Here is a 25,869-nt window from a genome sequence, read left to right on the forward strand (position 1 = left end):
TGAAAAACCAAAAATATTAGTATTAATTTCCACTTTCACTGAGTTAGTAAGTCCCACATAAGTCCTGATCATAACAACCAAATATTCATTAATTTACAGGATTTAAAATCCCACTTTGTTTACATAATGACATAAAAAAAAAAAATTATCCATATACTAAATTCTATGGGAAATTTGTGATCTGCAGTTCAATATGATTTCTATCTCTGCAACTGCACACATAAACACACACATTGATATCCATACCAACACACATTTACATTTATTCCATTGGCCAACAGTTGCTCTATAATACAACAGAAAGTGAGACACAGACTGAATATGAAAAAATGGCGCCATCTCATGGAAAATAATAAAAACTACAAATTTCAAGACAGGACAGGACTGGAAATTGCAGATTAAAGGGATTTCACTGGGGGACATTTTTGTCCTTAAGTGTAAGTATTTAATTTACACAGTGTATTATAGACGTTATAGACGTTATTGCAGATGAGGTCTGAATCCTAAAATTATAAAACAGAATACACACCCTTGGCAAAATGTTACCAAATGCATTAACACAGGAAAAATTATCTTAAAAAAAAAAAAAGAAACAGAAAAAATGTCACTATGGACGTGCAAGGACTAATAAAAGTCCAAATTTAGAACTGTTTCAGCTTCATCTTATCATTTATACACAACTGTGTTTAAATTCTTATGTTTCTTATTCCCACAACCATCTACCATTTCCCTTAGTGTTTTCAGTGTTGTGTATTTTAACTAAAAGAATGTTTCCACTTTAGAGGAAATACAGTTCAGGACACTTTGAAGGAACATGTTAAGGACCAGTTAGAATTAGTTATTTACAGCTGAATAAGCAAATCCCTCTTAACATTGTTATATCTGACACTACGTCTCACAGAAAAACATAATCTTCAGTCCCACACATTTCCTTTGGTTAAATGAATCCTAGTTAAACAGTGGAAAGTAGTGATATATGTTTTCTATATGTTGTTACAGCCTAAAGTTGCCAATAATTCCACAGCAAATGATCTAAGATCAGACACACACATTGGCTGCTGAAGCTAAATAAACTCTGGGAGACTTTAGCTCGTCTTCACGGAACCTTTCTGGTACTGGAGAAGTACACTCTGTTCACATCTGTCTGAGGATCTGAAAGGAGAGAGGATGCAATAATAATAATGTCAAATAATGCAATGCTCCATCTGGAAAAAGAGAGAACATGACTTTCAGTTGAGCATCACATTTCATGGACTTTGGCATTGAGGGTAAAATGACACATGAAGAAGACTGAACCCTGACCTGTCAAACAGATGAAGTACAGGTGCTCGTCACATGGAAGATCTGTCCACAGGGAGGGACTGCTGCTGTCCACTCCACCACAGGGACTGGTGTTCTGCCAGACGGATGATGTGTTCAGTCGGTTGTAGTTCATGGAATCACCAGACATCCAGAACCACTCCTCACCCATCAGGGACCTAACCAAGGGGAGGCCTTGAACTTTTAGTGCCCATGTTCTGTGCACTCATCAGCCCAGCTAATATAAAGTGAGTTAAAATGACCCTAAAAGCTCTTGCTCCAACCATTTTATCAAATATACACTGAGAACTGATGTATGTGGTTTTTATATATTTGCAGGTAAAAAAACAAAAAAACATCACCATTTAAGCCTACTTAGAGATTTGTTTTGGTGTTTATGTGAGGCCCTAACAGGCAGGTGAGACCACACGGCCATTTTGGCAGCTAGCAGCCAAACTACTGACATGATCATCTACCTTGACAAGCTCTTTAACAATTTCAAACTTGACAGGTTGCTAGTCTATCACAGGGCAAATTAGAGTCACCAATTAACCTGGTGAGCAGGTCACCCATTAAAGTCTTTGGACTGGAGGAAGCCAGAGTCCCCAGAGGAGGCTTACTCAGAACCTTCCTACTGTGAGGTGACAGCACTAACTCCCAAGTCATTTCCCCCAAATTTGTGAAGTTTGAACTTGTTCTCCGTACTGAGAAAGACCAAAGGTGAGATGGAAGTTAGATAGTTCTTAACTTAAGTAACGTGACACAGGAGAGACCTGCTGCCACTGTGAGTCTGGACAAGTGGCAGACAATGGATGGATGGATTATAACTATCATGAAGGTAGGATTTGTTGCAGGACTCTACTACACTGTACCTAATAAACTGCCAGCTCAGTGCATGTCTTAAAACCATGTATTTATACATGGGGAAACATCCAGCTTTATTAAAACGGACCTTGTTCTCTGACAGTACCTGCGCAGTCCCAGCCACAGGTGTTTGGTGAGGGGGAAGGAGACGTTACTCAGCACCTGCTCCAGCTCCATCTGCTCCTCCTGACTGCGAAGGCTCAGCAGGTCCCAGAAGAAGTCTCTGCAGAAGAACAGTGCATCCGACCAGCACAGCCTCTTCCCCACCACCATGATGTTCCTACCCAGCACCACCCCACTGAGTAAGGGTGAGACCAGCTCTGGAAAATGTCAGAGAGAGGAAAGTTGGTTAGGACGTGATGCCACAGCAAAGACAGACAAACCTAACAACAGACATTTTCTGTGACTTCTCTTTGCAAAGCTCTTCTATTTATGATTTCTGCTTCTGAAGTTAGCTCCACTATCTTCAGATTTACTACTAGTATCTAAAGTCATACACATTGTCATTCACTGGAAAATATCTCATAGGAAAAATGGCTGAATGTTGAATTTGGACAGCTGCATATCACAACCGTCTTACTGTACCTCCATATACTTCCACCTCACACAGAGTCAGAACTTTAGCTGCACCAGGGAGGTACACGTTAACAAACCGACCCTCCATCCCTCCACACTGGAAGGTGGCGGTCTGAGCAGCAGGTATGGAGGGAATAACAGCACACCTGAGAGAAAGACAGAGTCAGATGTTAAAGGAAACTGTTAATGGGTGTGTCCAAGTGGGGTAGATCCAGAACTCGCTGGATTATATGTCCCATCTGGTCTGTCAATACTGCAGGATCCCCCAGGAGGAAAATGCTAAATGTTACTGGGAGTGTCTGGAATACCCTGCTTAGCCTGCTGACTTCTTGAAATGGAAGAAATAGATGGATGGATGGATGGATGGATGGATGGATGGATGGATGGATCTCAGTGGTGACAGGTGTGGTGACAGGTGTGGTGACAGGTGTGGTGACGCTGGGAGCACTCTGACCCTAAAGATAATCCTAAATGTTACCTGTTGTGTCTTGGTTGTTCACATTGGATGAGGATCCTATTGTGACCTACAATAAGAACTGATCTGTTGTATCTACTGTCTTTACTTATGTCAGACCAGTTAGTCAAGATCACCTTGGGTTGTTGTTGCCGTTGTTTTCTGCTGAGTTCCCGATGCGGATCTCAGCATTATTGATTCTCTCAGCTAACTCGTCTCTGTTGGTGACACTGACAGCTGTGATCCTGTATATGCCCGGCAGCAGCAATCTCCACCATGGGTCACTTTGGTCATGTGCTGTATGGGTACAGGATCCATGGTAATAGACTGGGTCGCTGTTTCCATCAATTGCCTTCCAAGCCCTGGCACTGTCACTTAAAGTGGTTGACTGAGATGCTGTTCCACTTGGTGCCACATTTGGCAGAGAGGCAGCTTCATGGTGACAAAAATGAATAAATAAAGTTGTTTAATAGTTGTTGCCATGCAGAAACATTTCATACACAGAATATAAGTATACAGTATAATATATAGTAACCAGGCAATGAGGAATAAGGTGATTTTAACAACATTAGGATGTTAGGACATTAGGACATTTGACATTTAACCACCCTAAGAAAACCCACCTGGACTCACTCCATCTATAAAGACCATGTCACAATTCACAAATATTAAGTACTGGACAGTGATTTCTTCATGTCATTTTGATCATTTGTAAAACTGCACATAACACTGAAACCTTTGTATGATGTGATATGATATCAATCACAAACCATAGGTGGGCTGTACTAAAGAAACTGGATTTGATCCAATATCAATACTTGTTCTTGTATAATGGAGCTAATGTACTGTATAATGCATAAGACTTTGTATTAATAGTGTTAATACTTTGGGAATAGATTAGCGCATCTTTACATAAAACTAAATCAACACACAATTAATTGGTGAGTTAATTGCTATTTTTTTGCAGTTTTACTTGCATCAAATTACACAGGTACTTGTATTTTGTTGAGAAGAAAGATGAATCAGTTGGATTTTACCTGGAAAGACTGAATGAAACCATAACTGGAGAAGAATCCCTTTAATATGAAAAAAAGAAAAGAAAAAAATGTCAGAATTATTCATGACACAAATCTATGATACAACTCAAAAATAAAGGAAAGATTACATTAACATTTTTTCACCAGGTATATGGATTTCTTCAATGCTTTTAAGTATTTCTGTTGATCTCAGCTTCAGCTGAAACAGTGTTGACGATTGTACTCACAGTAAATGTCTCTGCAGATCTTTGTCCTCAGCATTCTCTCAACTTCAGAATCCAAGATGACGGACTGGAGTACATCACTGTGTCATTTAAAAACATGCAAACTGTTAATATTTGCATGTAATCTGGCATTCCTGTGACTTCACTCTTTTACACTCCCTAACCTTGAATTGATCTGTCTTGCTTTTCATCTCCAGATTATTAAATCAATCCCTAAACCTAAAATCAATTATAACTCATTTCAAAACTGTGTTCTTAGAATTGTCTGAAGTGTTTCCCACTTGGGTTATGACAGGCTATTTGTTATAGTGTACCACACTTCTGGCCTGGTCTCGGAGTTTATATCTGAATTCTGTTCTTTGAGTTTTTAATTAAGCTAAACCCATGCATGAGAACTTTAACGCTGTGTTTCTCATTATCAGACTCAGCTGTCCTCTCTCAGAGTGCAAATAAACCCACTGTTGGACCTCAGCTCGCTCAAAATGAGAGACTGTTGTGTAAAAAACAACCACATGTTGGTTATACAGCAGCTTATTATGGCTCATAGTTACATCTTGTTGTTAATTGAAATCTTGTGTCTGTAGTAATTATGGCATCTATGGAGCAGATATCGTCGTATAAGGAGTGAAAAAGTCATGAGCGACTTTAGCCAGAACCACGATCTTCTTCTAATCCTAACCAAGTACTTTTATACCTAAACCTGAGCAAACAGAAGCTGTTCCATAACTGCCTGTTTATTACTGTTACCATTACCATTACGTAATTCCCGAGGAGTCATCCAAAGGATCAATAAAGTCGTCTAAGTCTATTACAACAACACACTGGTACGCCTGCTACTGGCACCCTCCAATGGCTGGCATGCTCTCGTGGGTTATATCTGAGGGGCGGGAACCAGCGACCTGTAAGGTCGTTCAGGTTGGAGGACTTGTAAGAAAATGGAAGATGAGACCAAATGGTGTACAAACCTCCTGACTTCAGCTCCCATCAGTCATTGTATGGCCAAAGACCCATGATATCACCAGGCAAACAAAAGTCAGATGCTCCCTCTCCTCATTCTCCTCTCTGCCTCCTCCTAAAGGCAGAAACATGTTGCCCCATGCGAGTCAGTGTTCTGGTGGAAATTATTCAGAATTGTATAATATTAAATTTCAGCATAACATTGATCACTGATGGTCACTGAACACTGTCATGTTCATGAAACCAGTTTGAGATGACTTTTGCTTTGTGACATTTAGCATTATCCTGCTGGACGTATCCATTACAAGATGGTAAACTGTGGCCGTAAAGGAATGAACACGGTCAGCAACAAGACTCAGACTGTGGCATTCAAACTATAACTGACTGGTAAACAGTTTCTTATTTGATCTCACCTTCAGTTAAAACAGGTTTGAAGATCGCACTCACAGTTTATGTCTCTGTAGATCAACATCAAAAACAAAGATGATGGATTGAACCACATCCCTGTTTCTTTTAACAACATGCAAACTCTGTGGTTATTTGCATGTCACACTTGTGACTTTACTCATTTACAAAACAAAGACTTCCTATCCTTGAATTCATCTATGTTGTCCTTCATCTTGTTACTAAGTGCTTTAATGCAAAACAAATGAATGCACTTCTATGAAACTGTGCAGCACAATCAAGAAAATAAGGACAATACTAGAAAGGACAGAGATGTCCAAAGGAAATAGGATCAGACAGGTTCATTATGTTCTGATTAATATGTTTACGTATCTAATAATCAGATATATTTCTAGAATCCACCCACCTTCACCTGAGTTGATGTTGAAGATGTTTAAGGAAAGTCACTTCATTCTATTGCTCCATAAGCCAGAGAAATGGAACTCACAATAAATAATGTAAAACTCCATCAAAAATTATGTTTAACATTTGCATATTCACCAGCAGACACACACCGATCAGCCACAACATTAAACCACTGACAGGGGAAATGAACTACACTGATTATTTTGTCAAAATTAAATGTTCTCCTGAGAAACCTTGGGTTCTGGAATTCATATAGATGGTAATTTGACATAAACCAGCGACTAAATATTGTTACAGACCAAGCACACACCCCCTCATGGCAAGTCACTCCCCAATGGGAGGGGCCTCACACAACAGGATAATGCTCCAACCACACTGCAAACACTGCTCACAAATGGCCCTAGGAACAGGACAAAGAGCCCAGGGTGTTGACCTGGCCCACAAACTCCCCAGATCCCAATCTGATCCAACATCTGTGGGACCTGCCTAATATTGTGTAGTTGCCCCTTATGTTGCCAAAACAATTCTGCGCCAGACAGGGCATGGACACAGGACCTGTGGGTGTCCTGTGGTGTCTAGCACTGAGACATTGGTGGCAGATCCTCCTGGGTCCTATGGGCTGCGGGGTGGGGCCTCCATGGATCTGGCTTGTTCCAGTACATCCCACAGATGCTGGATCAGAGTGAGATCTGGGGAGTTTAGATGCCATCAAAAATGATGTAGTGTAACATTTGCATATTCACCAGCAGACATATGTTTCTATAAACATGTTTCAAAGTTATCTGTAAATCAGTAGTAATTTGTATTCATTGTAATTCTTTATTACTGTGAACTTTGAAGTGAGTGTTGTGTTCAGATTGCTGCTTTCACACTGTTAGGAAAGGCTCTCAACAACAGAGGTCCAACATAACCCACAGAGTCAAGCAGCTGCAGCAAGAACACTGAAGTTGTTCCCCAGCCCAAAAGGAAACTAACCATATCTACAACAAACAAACAAAAGACTGATGTGGCCTGATCAAAATGAACAGAGTGAAGGGAAGCCACTCAGACCAACCCACAAAGGGTCGTAGGATCTGGTTTCATCCCTCTAACCCTAAACCAACATGAAAACTAACCTAACAGAAATCAAGCCGCGAAAAGAGGACGACCGGACACATCAGAAAATCAAAAGAAACGACAAAAGAGAAGTCTGACACAAACTGCTGCTGCAGAGGCCCACAGGGGAAAGGTAAGGAGAGCCAGAGTCCTGTCCCTTCTTTATAGACTCCCTCTCAATCAGACCAGACCAGATACACCTGAGACAACATGAGTCCAGATCATTTACACATCATAACCAGCAGGGGGCGAAGAATGTTGGCAGACTGGGAAGAAGAGGAAAACACCTCTTCTCAATGATGCCAGAGAGTAAACACTGTGGGCCACATCTTTACTGATTCTGTCCACACTCATTGGTCATCAACATGTGTCAGAGATCAGTTACAGGAGACAGTTACTGCACAGTGAAGTACTTTTACCACGACTCATGAAGCTGAGAAAACCTATGTACTTCTACTTACTGTGAATACAATTTTCAAGAGCAAATACTGGAATTTGAACCAAAATGAACTTGGATCTGAACTTGAAGGGTTGGTTGCGTCCTTGATTACAGTGGTTCTGCTTTAAACTGGTGGAAATGTGAGCTGGTTCACTGGATCAGTCCTGACAATGCTGAGTGGAACTGGTTCAAGAACCAGAGACAATCTGGTGGTATTAAAGTCAGTAGCCAGGAAGGACCAGGAAGTACCTCCTTTCCTTTTCTTCTTGCTCCCTTCCTTACTTCGTTACACCCCTCCATCCGTATGTTCTTCTCTACAAAGGACAACTGCTTGTTGAATTATCATTTATTTGTTCATTTCCCACAATAGCATACATTTATTCCATGAGCCTTAAGTGCTCCATTATACAGCATAAAGTGAATCTTGGGAAACAGCATGTATTTTTCTCTGTAGGCTTAAAAGGAGAAAATGTTGCCATCTGGTGGCAAAAAGTAAAAACTCCAGAGTGAGTCTAATAAAGGAGAATGCATAATTTTATGCTGTGATCAAAAACTTCCATTTTCATGGATTTAAATGGTGACAATTTAGTCTTTAAATGTAACTAATTAGTTTTCACAGTGTATTGTGGACATATTATAGAAGCTGAGGTTTGAATTGTAAAATAAAAATAATAACAATTAAAACGTCAGTCAAAATGATCAAAGAATTATAAATTAAAAAGATGTAAAGGACACACAAAGGTTAAGAAATGTCCAGAATCAGTTCAGCTGGTTTCAGCTTCATCTTGTCATTAATATACAATTGTAAATCCCATGTCTCACAGAAAAACATAATCTTCATAATCAGTCCCACACATTTCCTTTGGTTAAATGAATCCTAGTTAAACAGTGGAAAGTAGTGATATATGTTTTCTATATGTTGTTACAGCCTAAAGTTGCCAATAATTCCACAGCAAATGATCTAAGATCAGACACACACATTGGCTGCTGAAGCTAAATAAACTCTGGGAGACTTTAGCTCGTCTTCACGGAACCTTTCTGGTACTGGAGAAGTACACTCTGTTCACATCTGTCTGAGGATCTGAAAGGAGAGAGGATGCAATAATAATAATGTCAAATAATGCAATGCTCCATCTGGAAAAAGAGAGAACATGACTTTCAGTTGAGCATCACATTTCATGGTCTTTGGCATTGAGGGTAAAATGACACATGAAGAAGACTGAACCCTCACCTGTCAAACAGATGAAGTACAGGTGCTCGTCACATGGAAGATCTGTCCACAGGGAGGGACTGCTGCTGTCCACTCCACCACAGGGACTGGTGTTCTGCCAGACGGATGATGTGTCCAGTCGGTTGTAGTTCATGGAATCACCAGACATCCAGAACCACTCCTCACCCATCAGCGACCTAACCAAGGGGAGGCCCTGAACTATTAGTGTCCATGTTCTGTGCACTCATCAGCCCAGTTAATATAAAGTGTAGAGTATCAGCAGCTGTCTGTACTTCACTTGGGCTAATGAAACATCATCAGTCACAGCCCAGGTGCTGTTCAAATTCAAAGTCAGTCCAAATGACCCTAAAAGCTCTTGCTCCAACCATTTTATCAAACATACACTGAGAACTGACTGTTTTTTTATATATTTGCAGGTAAAAAATTTAATTTTGAACATGTAGTTGGTTTATCAAAATGTCCTTAACTTTTGTAACATGACTCACTGGAGAAACTCTATATCCCCCAGGAGGAGTTGGTCAACATTGGTTAGAGGGAGGTCTGTACTACCTTGCCTAACCTGCTGTCGCTACAAGCGACTACAATAGATGAATGAATCATGACCTTCATGGAAACAGGATTTGTTTCAGGTCTCCTTCACTAGACTGAATTAGTTTTGGCCAAGTGTACCTAATAAACTGCCAGCGTACTGCCAGTGTACAAATACATGGTTTTAAGACATATTAAGTTAATTATTCATCTCAGGAAACCTCCAGCTTTATTAAAACGGACCTTGTTCTCTGACAGTACCTGCGCAGTCCCAGCCACAGGTGTTTGGTGAGGGGGAAGGAGACGTTACTCAGCACCTGCTCCAGCTTCATCTGCTCCTCCTGACTGCGGAAGGCTCAGCAGGTCCCAGAAGAAGTCTCTGCAGAAGAACAGTGCATCCGACCAGCACAGCCTCTTCCCCACCACCATGATGTTCCTACCCAGCACCACCCCACTGAGTAAGGGTGAGACCAGCTCTGGAAAATGTCAGAGAGAGGAAAGTTGGTTAGGACGTGATGCCACAGTAAAGACAGACAAACCTAACAACAGACATTTTTCTGTGACTTCTCTTTGCAAAGCTCTTCTATTTATGATTTCTGCTTCTGAAGTTAGCTCCACTATCTTCAGATTTACTACTAGTATCTAAAGTCATACACATTGTCATTCACTGGAAAATATCTCATAGGAAAAATGGCTGAATGTTGAATTTGGACAGCTGCATATCACAACTGTCTTACTGTACCTCCATATACTTCCACCTCACACAGAGTCAGAACTTTAGCTGCACCAGGGAGGTACACGTTAACAAACCGACCCTCCATCCCTCCACACTGGAAGGTGGCGGTCTGAGCAGCAGGTATGGAGGGAATAACAGCACACCTGAGAGAAAGACAGAGTCAGATGTTAAAGAAGACTATGACTCATCACAAGTTAGGTTTTAATTTTGTTCCTCTGGACATCAGAAGAACAGTGGCAGTCAGACCTTGATTAGTGTCTACTGTATTGTCATTCTCTGCCATTATGTCAACAATTACCCCAGTTCCGCCTGGTTAAACTTGAGCCGCAATTTGCCACATGTTTTCCCTATAGATTCAGTGAAGTGTTATTTAGATTTTCTGCTCAGCCTACAAAGCACCCGACCCTAGAATGTACCCCTGCTGGTACGTGGTTCACAGGTCTCCATGTCACTCTTTATGCTGAGCCCAGTCTGGTGCCATGGTTGAAAGCCCAGCCACTACACATTCTCTGGAAATATCCCCTCCCAGAAGAGGGCCCTTGTTTCCTTGATCCAAGCAAGGTAAGACAGCTACGACTGTGCCAATGGAGCGAGAGTGATAGGTGCGTTGGTGCAGTGTTAGCAAGTGATGTGGACGTTGCACCAGATGCCGTACCAGAAGATGAAGCTCAGCCAGAAGATTTTAATTTAGTATTTCAGTCGAAGTACATTCCAACCCTCAGCTCTGGTCATTAGCCAGGTCAAGATCATCTTGAGCGCCATCCTTTGGAAGTTTTCTGAAGATCCACCATTCACCTGGAAGGAGACCCGTGGTAGACTAATAACTCAGTGGAGGGATTATATAACTCACAATCCCCAGGAAGGAGCTGGAAAACGTTTCTGGGGAAAGGGACATCTAGAATACCCTGCTTAGTCTGCTGCCACCAAGCCTCTACTCTGGATAAGTGGATGGATGGATGGATCTTAGTGGTGACAGGTGTGTGTTTGAGTCAGTATGTATTCTTTTTTCCTTGCTAGTTAGCATTGTTACCATTGTTTTGTTTGTCACGTTGGCTTGGCCCACCCTGACGTTATTTCAAGATGCTGATTGAGCTCTGTGACTACCTCCATTGCTGACTTAAGGTGGGGCCCTTCCCATTCCACCTTCGTACCCTCTCTACAGAATGGCAAGGCCTGCCTTGACCTGGCTGTATGAATAAGGCTTGTGATTACACGGGGGATGGTTTGTTTTGTATTGGGTTATAAAACAATTTCTTAGAATAAAACTTTCTTTATTCACATCAGACTGATTAGTCAATATTTTATGTTTCATATAGTAAGAGTTGGAAAACACTGGATGGTTCTCTGGTGAAATCGAACCACAGACAAATATCTGAAGTGGAATTGTCCTGTATGTAAAGCGGAATTCTAATTAGAATCGTCAGGATCACCCTTCAACATCACCTTGGGTTGTTGTTGCCGTTGTTCTCTGCTGAGTTCCCGATGCGGATCTCAGCATTATTGATTCTCTCAGCTAACTCGTCTCTGTTGGTGACACTGACAGCTGTGATCCTGTATATGCCCGGCAGCAGCAATCTCCACCATGGGTCACTTTGGTCATGTGCTGTATGGGTACAGGATCCGTGGTAATAGACTGGGTCGCTTTTTCCATCAATTGCGTTCCAAGCCCTGGCACTGTCACTTAAAGTGGTTGACTGAGATGCTGTTCCACTTGGTGCCACATTTGGCAGAGAGGCAGCTTCATGGTGACAAAAATGAATAAATAAAGTTGTTTAATAGTTGTTGCCATGCAGAAACCTTTCATACACAGAGTATACAGTATATGATTCTACCAGACAATGTGGAATAAAGTGATTCTAAGAAAATTAAAGGCACTGATTGAAACCTTATTGATATTAGGGAAACTATGACTAAAGAGTGTCCTGTTTTTACAGGGAAATACAGATAAAGAGTAAGACCTGTAGCAGATAGTATTTACATGTAGATACATGGTTAAACAGGAATTAGATCCAAAACATTACAAATAAATGATAATAAGGCTGTGGCTAACAAGTATTTTCATTATCAGTTAATCTGAAAATAATGTTCTTGATTAATCACTTTGTCTATAAAACATCATAAAATACTGATAATGTCCATCACAGTTTCCCAATGTAATGTCTGCAAGTGTAATTACAGAATTCAAACTGGACATTACAACACATTCATAATAAATAAATATATATACGAATACAGATGCTTTCCCACAGGTGGGTCCAATTATCTACTTAACATCCAGTCGTGTTCTGCTCTCAACTTTTTTGAGATAAAAATGCTGAGCAGGCCCAGCTGATTTTGATTTTATACCAAGGTGGTAAGAGGAAAAGATTTAAGAAACTTTCAAAGAGGATTCAGTGTTAATACACAAATGGCAGGAGCTTGCCTGTTGTGTGACATCTGCATTTAGATCTATGGAAGAGACATCAGCAAATAGGGTTGCAAATCTTGGTCATGACCAGACTGTGTCAACAACAACAGTCCATCAACAGTTACATACAGAGGGATGCTATAGTGGGGCTGCAGTGCATAAACCCCTCATTACAGAGATAAATGCACATTTGAGAGAAAACCATACGCTGTGGTCTACAGAGAGGTGGAAACAGCGACAGAATCAGATGAGTTATCCCTCACCATATTCTCAACAAGTGGGTGAGTGAATGTGTGGCGTACACCAAGAGGACGGTGCAGTCCTGTGAGCTTGGACACCCACAGTGAGAGAGCTGGTATTATTGTTTCATGTATTAGTTTGAAGGAAGACAGCAGTCAGTCAATCAGTTGGATCTTACCTGAAAAGACTGAATGAAGCCATAACTGGAGTAGAATCCCTTTAATATAAAAAAGAAAGAAATGTCAGAAGCTTTTTATGGCACAAGTCCTACTTCCTGTTTCATGAATCCTGCTTTAATACAACTCAAAGGTACAGGGAAGGTTACAGTCACATTGTTTCCATGACTGTATGTAGGTGTGAAAGCAAAGTAAAGAGAGGTGACAGGGAGATAGAGGAGAGTCTAAGGACCTCTGGTGGACAGATGGAGAATGGCAGGAGACAGAGGTCAAAACAAACAGGCCAGAGATGAATCATCACAGTTGTGTTCATACAGAACTATTATAAAAACCAAATGAACAAATCTAGATTTTTTTTTTGTAAAAAAAAAGCAGCAGAAAAAAACTACCCTTCTCTACATGTCACCTGTATTTGAATAAAATATGTACTCATTCAAATAAGAGTTCATTGAATTGTCAGTAGGAGGCCATTTTACAGTTTATTCTAAATTGTAAATGCAAATATGTGTCATGTCATGTAAATCAAAATACCATTAAAAATACCATTAGTTGTTCTCATGAAGTTCTAGAACATTCTTTGTTATTTACTAGATGCAAATAGACAAATAGAAATATCTGTGGGAGGCAACAGTCTTTTTTTGGCCCTAATGCTGCTGCTGATGCAGCCCACTCCTGTTTGCAAAATCTTACAGGGAAGGTTAAATTCACCTTTCCTCCTAAACACACACACACACACACACACACATATATATATATATATATATTATATATATATATTATATATATATATATACATGTACAGCAGTCAAGTAAAGTAAAGAGAAGTGACAGGGAGGTCTTTCCATTAGAAATCAAGATATCAACAGAAAGTGGTGAATTGGATAGAGCTGCAGGCTCCTGTTCATTTTCAATGTCTCTTGTGCTTTGTGGAAAGTACCTTGAGAGCAGCATAACGTAGAGTTCCTCATGGGCGTAAGACCCATTCCATACCCATGCCTTTCAGACCTGACCCGCCTGAACGAGTTGAAACCTCAACCTGACCAGAGACCAGAACTTTGTACAGCCACAACTGTGATGTTCTTCAAGAGTGAGAGAAAGCACAGTGTATTCACTGTAGATGGTACTGCTAAGTCTCTCTTCCCACTTCCCACTGGACATTTTGAGTCTGCTTTGAACACATGACAGCGTCAGAGAGCAAAACACACAGAGAGGATTTTCTTATTTAATTACATTTGTAAATAAACTTGTCAGTAAACTTCTGCTCCCTCAGAACCACTGTGTTGGTCCAGGGATCGTCGCCTGGCATCACCATCCCTGCACACAAGGTGCTCTCAGTCCAGACTGTTCTGGTTTGTGGTCCCCCAATGGTGGAACCAGCTCTGGGAGCATCCCTCTCTATCTTTAATGATCTCTTGAAGACTCAGCTTTTCATGCCATATTAGCTCTTATTGTGCACTTCCAGTGTTTGTCTTGAATTCATCTCTTTGCACTTTTCCTCATTTGATAGATTTAGTACTTCAAGGCTTTCATAGTGTCCTTCACGTGTAAGTCGCTTTGGGTAAAGCATCTGCCAAATCACTAAATGTAAATGTAAATGCAAAACATCTGTATCATCTGACATCACTGAGCCTAAGAATGCAATTTAGCCCTTATTATCCTCATTTACAACCCAGATGTCTCTGTACTTGACCTCTTACACACTCTTGCATAACTTCCTGTCTTCCTGTGCTGAGTTCAGTATTTGGAAAACATGTTTAAATTATTCTTGAGTTAGCCCTGCTGCTTTTTCACATGCTCACTTTGCTGAATCCTGGTCACGGCTTTTTCCAAAATCAGCTTTGTGTCCATTTGCAATCATTCCAAGTCTCTTGTCACTTAAGCTGATGATGCTTCCTGTTTATGTTTCCAAGTGTTGGACTCACTCGCCTCCTGATCTGACAAACTCAGTGAAGTAATCACATCCTCTGCTTTGTCTCCTATGTGTGAATCAGTGTGTTAACTTGATTTTCATAAGGCAGTAGTTCTAGCCCTGGCCCTCATTCTTCTGGCTTTTGTGCTTTTTGTGGAAAATAAAATGAATGGAGTTTGTGGTTTTCTTTTCATGGATGATTCCCTTTATCCCTCCCAGTTTCCTGCCACAGCAGCAGTGACCACTGTATAGTATTAGTAGTAGTAGTTTTCTTTTGGTATATGAGCTGTATGCAGCTACACAGAGCAATGGCCTGCAGGTAGCATGTAGTGGATCCTCAGTTTATCCTCATGCATCAAAGTGCATTAGTCGTACAATACCAGCATTTTTTTATTGCCCATTCTTACTGAAGCAGTTCTGCCTCTATGGAGAGGTGGTAGGAGGCAAATATGGAGGTTAGAGAGGCAGTCATGCAGCCAGAGCAAGTGTTGCTTTGTCAGTGGTATTAAAATGAGCTGCTGCCAGTGAGGAGGTCATTTAGAGGGCTGGGTAAGAATCAGGCTGCTTAACATGTGTTACTCAAATACACCTCATTGCTTTGCATGTATCATTAAGCTGTCATGCAGCAGTGTCTGAACTGGCCTCAGTCATGGGTTTAACAGTGTCAATACTAGTTACTACACATCATAGTTTTGGCAATAAAGCATCAGGATAACGATCAGTACACTGGCAAAGACTGAAGAAGAGGACTGCTAGCTAATAAACATGAATTGAAACAATGCAGCTCTGCAAGTGTTTTATGAGGAAACAAACACAGTCATCATATTTGTTAGTCCTCAAGGATACAAGGGATTTTGATAAGTGACACTGAAGAAAACTGCACAGGGAAAGTTAATCTATGGTAATTTCAAGTATTTCTTGTTTTAATCACAAAGGCCACAAGTGAAAATGAATTCAGCATTCTCTGACTTAAAAAGCAAGACTGGGTCTCCCCACAGACATGTCACTTCACTGTTTGTCTGTATATAGCTGACTGTGTCAGGACCCAGTCTGATCGGTTTACAGGGAAATTCTCAGATGATACTGTTATTCTCATTAAATGGTGCTAGATCCCATATATCATTATTCATATTATCCATATTATTATATTATAATTTTAAAATTATTTTTCTCCACCTCAACACTCTCACTACCCTTTGCCACATGTATCAGTGTTGGTTTGATAGGACCAGTGTACCCTCTGCAGACAAACAAGTCATCCCTCACAACAGAGTTTATAATATCAGAATCTGTCCAAGCTTGATAATATCTAATACATTTAAAGGACAGATTCACAAACCAGGAAAATATCAGAGAACACTTGTAATGATCATTTCTGCAGTGTGAGCACCTCTTTATCTGATTCACTCAGCTAATGTGTATTTCTATGCACATTTGTAATCAGCAGCACAGGCGCACCACTCTGTCTAGTCTGTTTATATAATATTATATTAACATAGATGCACCTGTCTGTACCTGCAATTGTAAACATGCTAAACAACACTTTACAACACTAATGTGTTCTGCACCTCCTCTTAATTTGATTCTATTTAATTCTATTTTTATAGTTTTAGTTATTTCATTCTATTCCATTTTCTATATTTGTATATTTCACTTGACTTTGAAATCTCTGGTAACCACAGTTAACCACAGTTCTTAATAAAGATAATAAAATAAGTAAATGAAATCTTTATCAGCACTGTGGCCAAAGCCTGTTTTCATCACAGCAGTACAAATGGATCTTTCTTTAGTTGATCAGAACTTCAGTTACAAACAGGTTTGTAGATCGTACTCACAGTAAATGTCTCTGCAGATCTTGGTCCTCATCATTCTCTCGACATCAGAAACCAAGATGATGGACTGAATCCCATCTTTTAACAACATGCAAACTGTGTGATTATTTGCATGTCATGGATCACACCTGTGACTTCATTCATTTACAAAACAAAGGCTGGCTAACCTTGAATTCATCGATCTTATCCATTATCTCCAGTTTGTTAAATCAACCCTAAACCTAAACTCAACTACAGCTTGTTATTACTCAGCTGTCTGTGTGATTTGGGACTTCACCCATTTATAAAACAAAGGTTCCTTAACCCTGAATTCATCTCTCTTGTGCTTTGTCTCAATATTATGTTCTTACAGACTCTTTTAGCCCCAACGTCATGATTACATCACAATCTTAGCTGGAGGCAAAACAGAGGAGACAATAGAGGCAAACACCAATCACCTCAGAGTTGCAAGTCACATGACCAACCAAAAATGTCATCTTGCTGTGTTGTCAGGCACCAGAATCATCAGACCAAGCCACAAAAGGTCAGAGGATCTGGTTTCTTCTCTCTGACCCTAAACCAACATCAAAACTAACAGAAACAAAGGCACGAAAACAGGACGAGCAGACCCATCCAAAACCAAAAGAACAACACAAGAGAAGTCAGACACAATCTGCTGCTGCAGTGATCGGCAGATAAAGGACAGGGGAGAGCCAGAGTCCCTGCCCACTGCTTATAGACTCCTCAATCAGATCAGACCAGATACACCTGAGGGAGGAAGACAGGTGATCACATCATGACAGAACAGGAAACACTCTCTGAATGATGCTCACTATACGTATATATAGAAAAACATATATTGAGTTTGAAGGTCTGTGTGTGCATGTGTGTGGGTGAGTGAAATAGGATAGTACTTTATTGATCCTTGACAGGAAATTGTTTTGTTTCAGCAGCAGCACACCAACCAACACCAAATATAAATTAGAATAAAATTAAAAGGGACAAGTGAAGAAAGAAAAGCAGCCATATAGAATATACAGAACATGGCTCTTGTTTTTCTTGTGATCTGCAGTACTATATAAATTCTGTCTCTCTAACTGTACACGTAAATGTACAACCATACTAACAGAGACACAACATTTTAGCAGCATACATTTATTCCATTGTCCTACAGTGCTCTATTATACAACAGAAAGAGAAATCCAGAAAACAGCATGTATTTGCTCCATAGACTAAACATCATAAAATGGCGCCATCTGGTGACAAATCGTAAAAACTACAATTTTTGAGGCCAGGTCCCAAGAGAGAGTCTAGTAGAATGAATGATTTTCAGTTGGATTGGCAGTGGGGAAAATGCAGTTTTAATGGATTTCAGTGGGGGAATTTTTGTCCTTAAGTGTAACTATTTAGTGTACACAGACATAGACATATTATAGACATATTATAGGACATGAGGTTTGAATTCTAAAAAAAGAAAAACTGCCAAATGAATTAACATAGTCAAAATGATTGAAAAAATCCAAAATGAAACAAACACAAATGTCACCAAGGGTTAAGAAAAGTCCAAATTCAGAACCACCATCACAATTGGTTTCAACTTCATTTGATCATTAATAAATGATTTTATATTGTTTAATTTTTTAAGTTTCTCTCTTCAACTAAATGAATGTTTCCACTTTAGAGGAAATAAGATACGGGACACATTAAAAAGACCAATCAGCTGTAAATAACCAATTAGTTATTTACATCTGAATAAAGAAATCCCTCTTAACATTGTTATATCTGACACTACGTCTCACAGAAAAACATAATCTTCAGTCCCACACATTTCCTTTGGTTAAATGAATCCTAGTTAACTAGTGGAAAGTGGTGATATATGTTTTATATATGTTGTTACAGCCTAAAGTTGCCAATAATTCCACAGCAAATGATCTAAGATCAGACACACACATTGGCTGCTGAAGCTAAATAAACTCTGGGAGACTTTAGCTCGTCTTCACGGCACCTTTCTGGTACTGGAGAAGTACACTCTGTTCACATCTGTCTGAGGATCTGAAAGGAGAGAGGATGCAATAATAATAATGTCAAATAATGCAATGCTCCATCTGGAAAAAGAGAGAACATGACTTTCAAGTTGAGCATCACATTTCATGGACTTTGGCATTGAGGGTAAAATGACACATGAAGAAGACTGAACCCTGACCTGTCAAACAGATGAAGTACAGGTGCTCGTCACATGGAAGATCTGTCCACAGGGAGGGACTGCTGCTGTCCACTCCACCACAGGGACTGGTGTTCTGCCAGATGGATGATGTGTTCCAGTCGGTTGTAGTTCATGGAATCACCAGACATCCAGAACCACTCCTCACCCATCAGGGACCTAACCAAGGGGAGGCCCTGAACTATTAGTGTCCATGTTCTGTGCACTCATCAGCCCAGCTAATATAAAGTGAGTTAAAATGACCCTAAAAGCTCTTGCTCCAACCATTTTATCAAATATACACTGAGAACTGATGTATGTGGTTTTTATATATTTGCAGGTAAAAAAACAAAAAAACATCACCATTTAAGCCTACTTAGAGATTTGTTTTGGTGTTTATGTGAGGCCCTAACAGGCAGGTGAGACCACACGGCCATTTTGGCAGCTAGCAGCCAAACTACTGACATGATCATCTACCTTGACAAGCTCTTTAACAATTTCAAACTTGACAGGTTGCTAGTCTATCACAGGGCAAATTAGAGTCACCAATTAACCTGGTGAGCAGGTCACCCATTAAAGTCTTTGGACTGGAGGAAGCCAGAGTCCCCAGAGGAGGCTTACTCAGAACCTTCCTACTGTGAGGTGACAGCACTAACTCCCAAGTCATTTCCCCCAAATTTGTGAAGTTTGAACTTGTTCTCCGTACTGAGAAAGACCAAAGGTGAGATGGAAGTTAGATAGTTCTTAACTTAAGTAACGTGACACAGGAGAGACCTGCTGCCACTGTGAGTCTGGACAAGTGGCAGACAATGGATGGATGGATTATAACTATCATGAAGGTAGGATTTGTTGCAGGACTCTACTACACTGTACCTAATAAACTGCCAGCTCAGTGCATGTCTTAAAACCATGTATTTATACATGGGGAAACATCCAGCTTTATTAAAACGGACCTTGTTCTCTGACAGTACCTGCGCAGTCCCAGCCACAGGTGTTTGGTGAGGGGGAAGGAGACGTTACTCAGCACCTGCTCCAGCTCCATCTGCTCCTCCTGACTGCGGAGGCTCAGCAGGTCCCAGAAGAAGTCTCTGCAGAAGAACAGTGCATCCGACCAGCACAGCCTCTTCCCCACCACCATGATGTTCCTACCCAGCACCACCCCACTGTGTGAGACCAGCTCTGGAAAATGTCAGAGAGAGGAAAGTTGGTTAGGACGTGATGCCACAGCAAAGACAGACAAACCTAACAACAGACATTTTTCTGTGACTTCTCTTTGCAAAGCTCTTCTATTTATGATTTCTGCTTCTGAAGTTAGCTCCACTATCTTCAGATTTACTACTAGTATCTAAAGTCATACACATTGTCATTCACTGGAAAATCTGATACATGTCATGAGTCACAGTGTGTTATTATTTTATAGGGAAAATGGCTGAATGTTGAATTTGGACAGATGCACATCACAACTATCTTACTGTACCTCCATATACTTCCACTTCACACAGAGTCAAATACTTTCTGCTGTACCAGGGAGGTACACGTTAACAAACCGACCCTCCATCCCTCCACACTGGAAGGTGGAGGTCTGTCCAGCAGGTATGGAGGGAATAACAGCACACCTGAGAGAAAGACAGAGTCAGATGTTAAAGGAAACTGTTAATGGGTGTGTCCAAGTGGGGTAGATCCAGAACTCTCTGGAGGAATTATATACATCATCTGGTCTGTGAATGAAAACGAGGAAGGAAGGAAAATGAAAATTATTTTTGGGAAGAGGAGTGTCTGGAATACTTCCTTAGCCTGCTGCCTTTGTGAAGCAAAAGAAAATGGATGGATGGACAGACAGACTGATGGTGGATAGACGGACAGATGAATGGATGGATGTAAATGGTATGTGTTTGAGGCAGTATATATTGTTTACCTTGCTGGCATGGTTTTGTTCGTTATGTTGGCCTGGTCCACCCTGAAGTTATTTGAAACTCCATCTTTTGCTTTTCGATTATTGCAAATAAACATCACGTCTCTGTGAGTGAAGAAGACCTTTGATTTGTGGCCTTTGTGTACTGAACCATACAAAGCTGGTGTAGTGTCACCTGGGTGTGTGATCACAGAATCAGAGGTGTGAATTGTAACACAGCAGCCTCAGTGTCTGTTGGTGTCTGTCCTGCTGTGTTGGCTCTGCCATTTATACAGACATTGATTTGGCTCTCTACCTCTGCTGCTGTAGTGTTTATACAGAACGACAGAACAACGGTGCAACATTCCCACCTTGAACAGGCTGTGTAAAAGAGACTTGTGATTACATGTGAAGATGAGCTTGTTTCATAATGTGTCTTGGCTGCACCTAGAGGGAGCCTAACACTCTGACTTTACAGATAATACTAAATGTTAACTGTTGTGTCCATTCTGGACAAGGATCCTATTATGACATCTCTTTACTTATGTCAGACCAATTAGTCAGTGTTACATAGTTTCCTGTAGTAAGAGTTGTGGCTCCTGGAAAACACTGGATGGTTCTCTGGTGAAATCGAACCACAGACAAATATCTGAAGTGGAATTGTCCTGTATGTAAAGAGGAATTCTAATTAGAATCGTCAGGATCACCCTTCAACATCACCTTGGGTTGTTGTTGCCGTTGTTCTCTGCTGAGTTCCCGATGCGGATCTCAGCATTATTGATTCTCTCAGGAACTTCCACTCTGTTGGTGACATTGACGGCTGTGATCCTGTAGATGCCCGGCAGGAGCAACCTCCACCAAGGGTTAGTTTGCATTGCTGTATGGGTACAGTCTGCATAGGTTGAAACTCTTCTTCCATCATTCGCTTTTGAAGCTGTAGTAACCGAATCATATGTGGATGACTGAGATGCTGTTCCACTTGGTGCCACATTTGGCAGAGAGGCAGCTTCATGGTGACAAAAATGAATAAATAAAGTTGTTTAATAGTTGTTGCCATGCAGAAACCTTTCATACACAGAGTATACAGTATATGATTCTACCAGACAATGTGGAATAAAGTGATTCTAGCAAAATAGTATTTATATGTAGTTACATGATTAAGCAGAAATTAGATCCAAAACATTACAAATAAATGATAATAAGGCTGCAACTAATAATAATAGTTTTCATTATCGATTAATGTGAAAATAATTTTCTCGATTAATCACTTTAATTATGTCCATAAAACATCAGAACATCAGAAGATTGTGTGTGTGTTTTTTGGCAGTTTAATATAGAAAAGCAGCAAAACATTACATTTAGCAGGAATGCAGGAACCAGCAAATATTTGGCATTTTTGCTTGAAAAATGAATTAAACTGATTATCGATAAACTGTGTTCATTTGTGAAACATGTCACATAAAGTGTTGATAGATATGATATTGATAAATTTACAAAAAGCTAAAAGTAGGCTGAACTAATTTATTCAATATCAAATTCTCTGGGGGCAGAATCACCAATATCAATACTTGTTGTAAAAACTAACTAATGTACTGAATAATATATAAATCAAGATTTTGTATCAACACTTTGGGAATTGATCTGCTTATCCCTAAAACAAAACTAAGTCATTACACAATTAATTGGTAGTTTTTGCAGTTCCACTTGGTCCAATTAACTACTTAATAGCCAATCATGCTCTGTGGTATATATAAAAATGCAGAGCAGGGGTATCCTGATGGGGCATGTACCACATGGGCCTTAGTGCTCTGACCAGTGAGTCCCCAGTTTGACTCCCAATCCGGTCCGACCTTTACTGCATGTCACTCTTCACTGTACTGTCAAATAAAGGCAAAAAAAAGCCCCAAAAATTAACTTTAAAAAACGCATAACTACAGAAATCAAACTGGACATTACAACAATTAATACTAATAAATACAAATAAATAAATACATATACAAATACAGATGCTTCCACACAGGTGCACTGCATGGTCCATCTTAACATCCAGCTTGACTGGATGTGATTTATGTGACATCTGCATTTAGATCTATGGAAGAGACATCAGCAAATAGGGTTGCAAATCTTGGTCATGACCAGACTGTGTCAACAACAACAGTCCATCAACAGTTACATACAGAGGGATGCTATAGTGGGGCTGCAGTGCATAAACCCCTCATTACAGAGATAAATGCACATTTGAGAGAAAACCATACGCTGTGGTCTACAGAGAGGTGGAAACAGCGACAGAATCAGATGAGTTATCCCTCACCATATTCTCAACAAGTGGGTGAGTGAATGTGTGGCGTACACCAAGAGGACGGTGCAGTCCTATGAGCTTGGACACCCACAGTGAGAGAGCTGGTATTATTGATTCATGTATTAGTTTGAAGGAAGACAGCAATCAGTCAATCAGTTGGATCTTACCTGAAAAGACTGAATGAAGCCATAACTGGAGTAGAATCCCTTTAATATAAAAAAGAAAGAAATGTCAGAAGCTTTTTATAGCACAAGTCCTACTTCCTGTTTCATGAATCCTGCTTTAATACAACTCAAAGGTACAGGGAAGGTTACAGTCACATTGTTTCCATGACTGTATGTAGGTGTGAAAGCAAAGTAAAGAGAGGTGACAGGGAGATAGAGGAGAGTCTGAGGACCTCTGGTGGACAGATGGAGAATGGCAGGAGACAGAGGTCAAAACAAACAGGCCAGAGACAGGAATCCTAACAGTTGTGTTCATATATGATTATAAAAACCAACAAACATACCTATATTTTAATTTGGAGTTCACTATATTATCAATTATAATAACACACGTTGCTGGTGCAGTTTTAATGGAAATTTATCATGATGGCTACAACCAATTTAATGGTTAAAGTTTAAAAACATTTAGCAAGTGAGTGGGTGTAACTGTAAGTATCTTTGGATAAAAGCAAAACAATTCTGTGTCAATGCAGCAGGAAAAAAATACCCTTCTCTACAAGTCACCTCATCTACATTGGACATTTGACTGATACTTTTATCAAGAAAAGTAACATGAAAAGAACTATGCTGATTGGACTGAGTGGGATGCAATAAGGAGACTCAGTGATTCTGTTGGCGTTTGTCTCTTTGTCTGCACTACGGTCACAGAGTTCATTACAAAACCACATTCATCACCTTTGTTAGTCCTCAGAGACACACTCAGTGCATTGTGATGAGTATCACTGAACACAAACACCACAATTGTTGATGCTGTTTTTTTTTTCTTTTCAAGAAAACTCCACAGGACAACTTTCATCTTTGGTAGTTTAACTATTAACTTTAATCTCTTGTCTTGTCAGTGGCTATTTCCAGTTCTTTCTCTTTAATTTTCAATCACATCTGCCACTGACCTTAATTTTTTCCACACCTCATGTGAAAAATGGTTCAATTGAAGATAAATGCTTTCTTGATCAAGTGCTGTTATTCTTTTTTCACAACAACTGAAAATTCAGAATTCTCTGATTTAGCAGGAAACAACAAAGGGGCTCCCCAAGGAGGCATCAGTTCACTTTTTTTGTTCACTCACACTGTATACAACTGATGTGTGTGTCAGGACCCAGTCTGATCAGTTTGCAGCTTTGTGGACTGATGTGGAGAGTATCATTTGTACATCAATGTACATAAAAGTCAGACAGGTCAGTTTATTATAAATATCTAGGGGTCCTCATTGATATCAGAGGTAGTTGGCAAACTCAAGTTCCAAGTGCTAGAATCCATCAGCACTGTTTTTAGTGTCTGCAGGAATTGTGTTGATCTTTTATAGAGATTAGGTCCATTTTACCTTGTTACCAGCTGGTTTGGAACTTAATGGTTAAGTTTGAGGGTCAAATTTGTGGACTGGTTTAGACGGTTATGGGAACACCATACTGTCATCACCCATTCCCTAGTTGTGCATAGTTGGTCATTATCCTCCAGTCTTCCCATAATATATCAAATCTTCTCCACCTCAACACTCTCACTACCCTTTGCCACATGTATCAATGTTGGTTTGATAGGACCAGTGTATGCTCTGCAGACAAGTCAAGACAAGTCATCCCTCACAACAGAGTTTATAATATCAGAAACTCTGCAAGCTTGATAATATCTAATAAATTTAAAGGACAGATTCACAAACCAGGAAAATGTATATTGAATTTGACTTTATATGTGTAATATATATACAGTACATAGCTAAAAATCATATGCAGGGATTTTTATCTCAGTGCACCTGTACGTTCTCATACTAACGTGTCATAACATGTTCTAACATGAACCCTTAAATGCATATTGCAACGCAAAAATAAATATCATAACTTAAACCATTTTTTCCATTGTCCTTTTTCCACAAACTTTTTGAAGCCCCCTCGGATATATACATAGCATATATATTAACAGTGCATTAAGAATCATGGGTGCCAAAAATTTTCTTCATCACTTTAAATCTATGGAAAGCACAGTTTTCTTAAGTTAAATAAAATAAGTAAATGTACTGTCTCTGTCAGCACTTTGGCCAAAGCCAGTTGTGTTATTACTTTTATTATTTTTATTTTCTTTAGTTGACCTCAGTTAAATACAGGTTTGTAGATCGTACTCACAGTAAATGTCTTTGCAGAACATTGTCCTCATCATTCTCTCAGCATCAGAAACCAAGATGATGGACTGAATCACATCCCTGTTTCTTCCAATGGCATTCAAACTGTGTATGATTATTTGCATCTGATTCATCATGCCTGTGACTTCACTCATTTACAAAACAAAGGATCCCTAACCTTGAATTCATAGATCTTTTACATTGTTATATCTCATTTCAAGTGAAAGTAGAAAACACTACAGCCAGTTCTATTTGTCATAGTGTACCATGGTTCTGGCCGGACTCTGAAATTATATCTGAATTCTCTTTGTTTTTTAATCAAACTTAGTCTTTAGTAACAAGATCCCTCTTC

General features: G+C 39.9%; 1 protein-coding gene across 1 annotated transcript; it reads right to left on the bottom strand.

Annotated features, from left to right (window-relative positions):
• On the bottom strand, nt 1-25,571 carry LOC108881964 (uncharacterized). The gene is given in 17 exon segments (XM_051072912.1): nt 1-1,152; nt 1,303-1,478; nt 2,252-2,483; nt 2,749-2,885; nt 3,331-3,625; nt 8,987-9,162; nt 9,825-9,990; nt 10,257-10,393; nt 11,694-11,988; nt 13,076-13,114; nt 16,818-16,921; nt 19,965-20,172; nt 20,471-20,513; nt 20,516-20,609; nt 21,605-21,890; nt 23,351-23,389; nt 25,522-25,571. Coding segments are annotated over 17 exon segments (2,517 nt in total). The 5' UTR covers nt 25,556-25,571; the 3' UTR covers nt 1-1,096.
• Between the last annotated feature and the right edge of the window lie 298 nt (nt 25,572-25,869).

Source organism: Lates calcarifer, linkage group LG1 (assembly GCF_001640805.2).
Source record: "Lates calcarifer isolate ASB-BC8 linkage group LG1, TLL_Latcal_v3, whole genome shotgun sequence".
NCBI classification, from domain to species: Eukaryota; Metazoa; Chordata; class Actinopteri; family Centropomidae; genus Lates; species Lates calcarifer.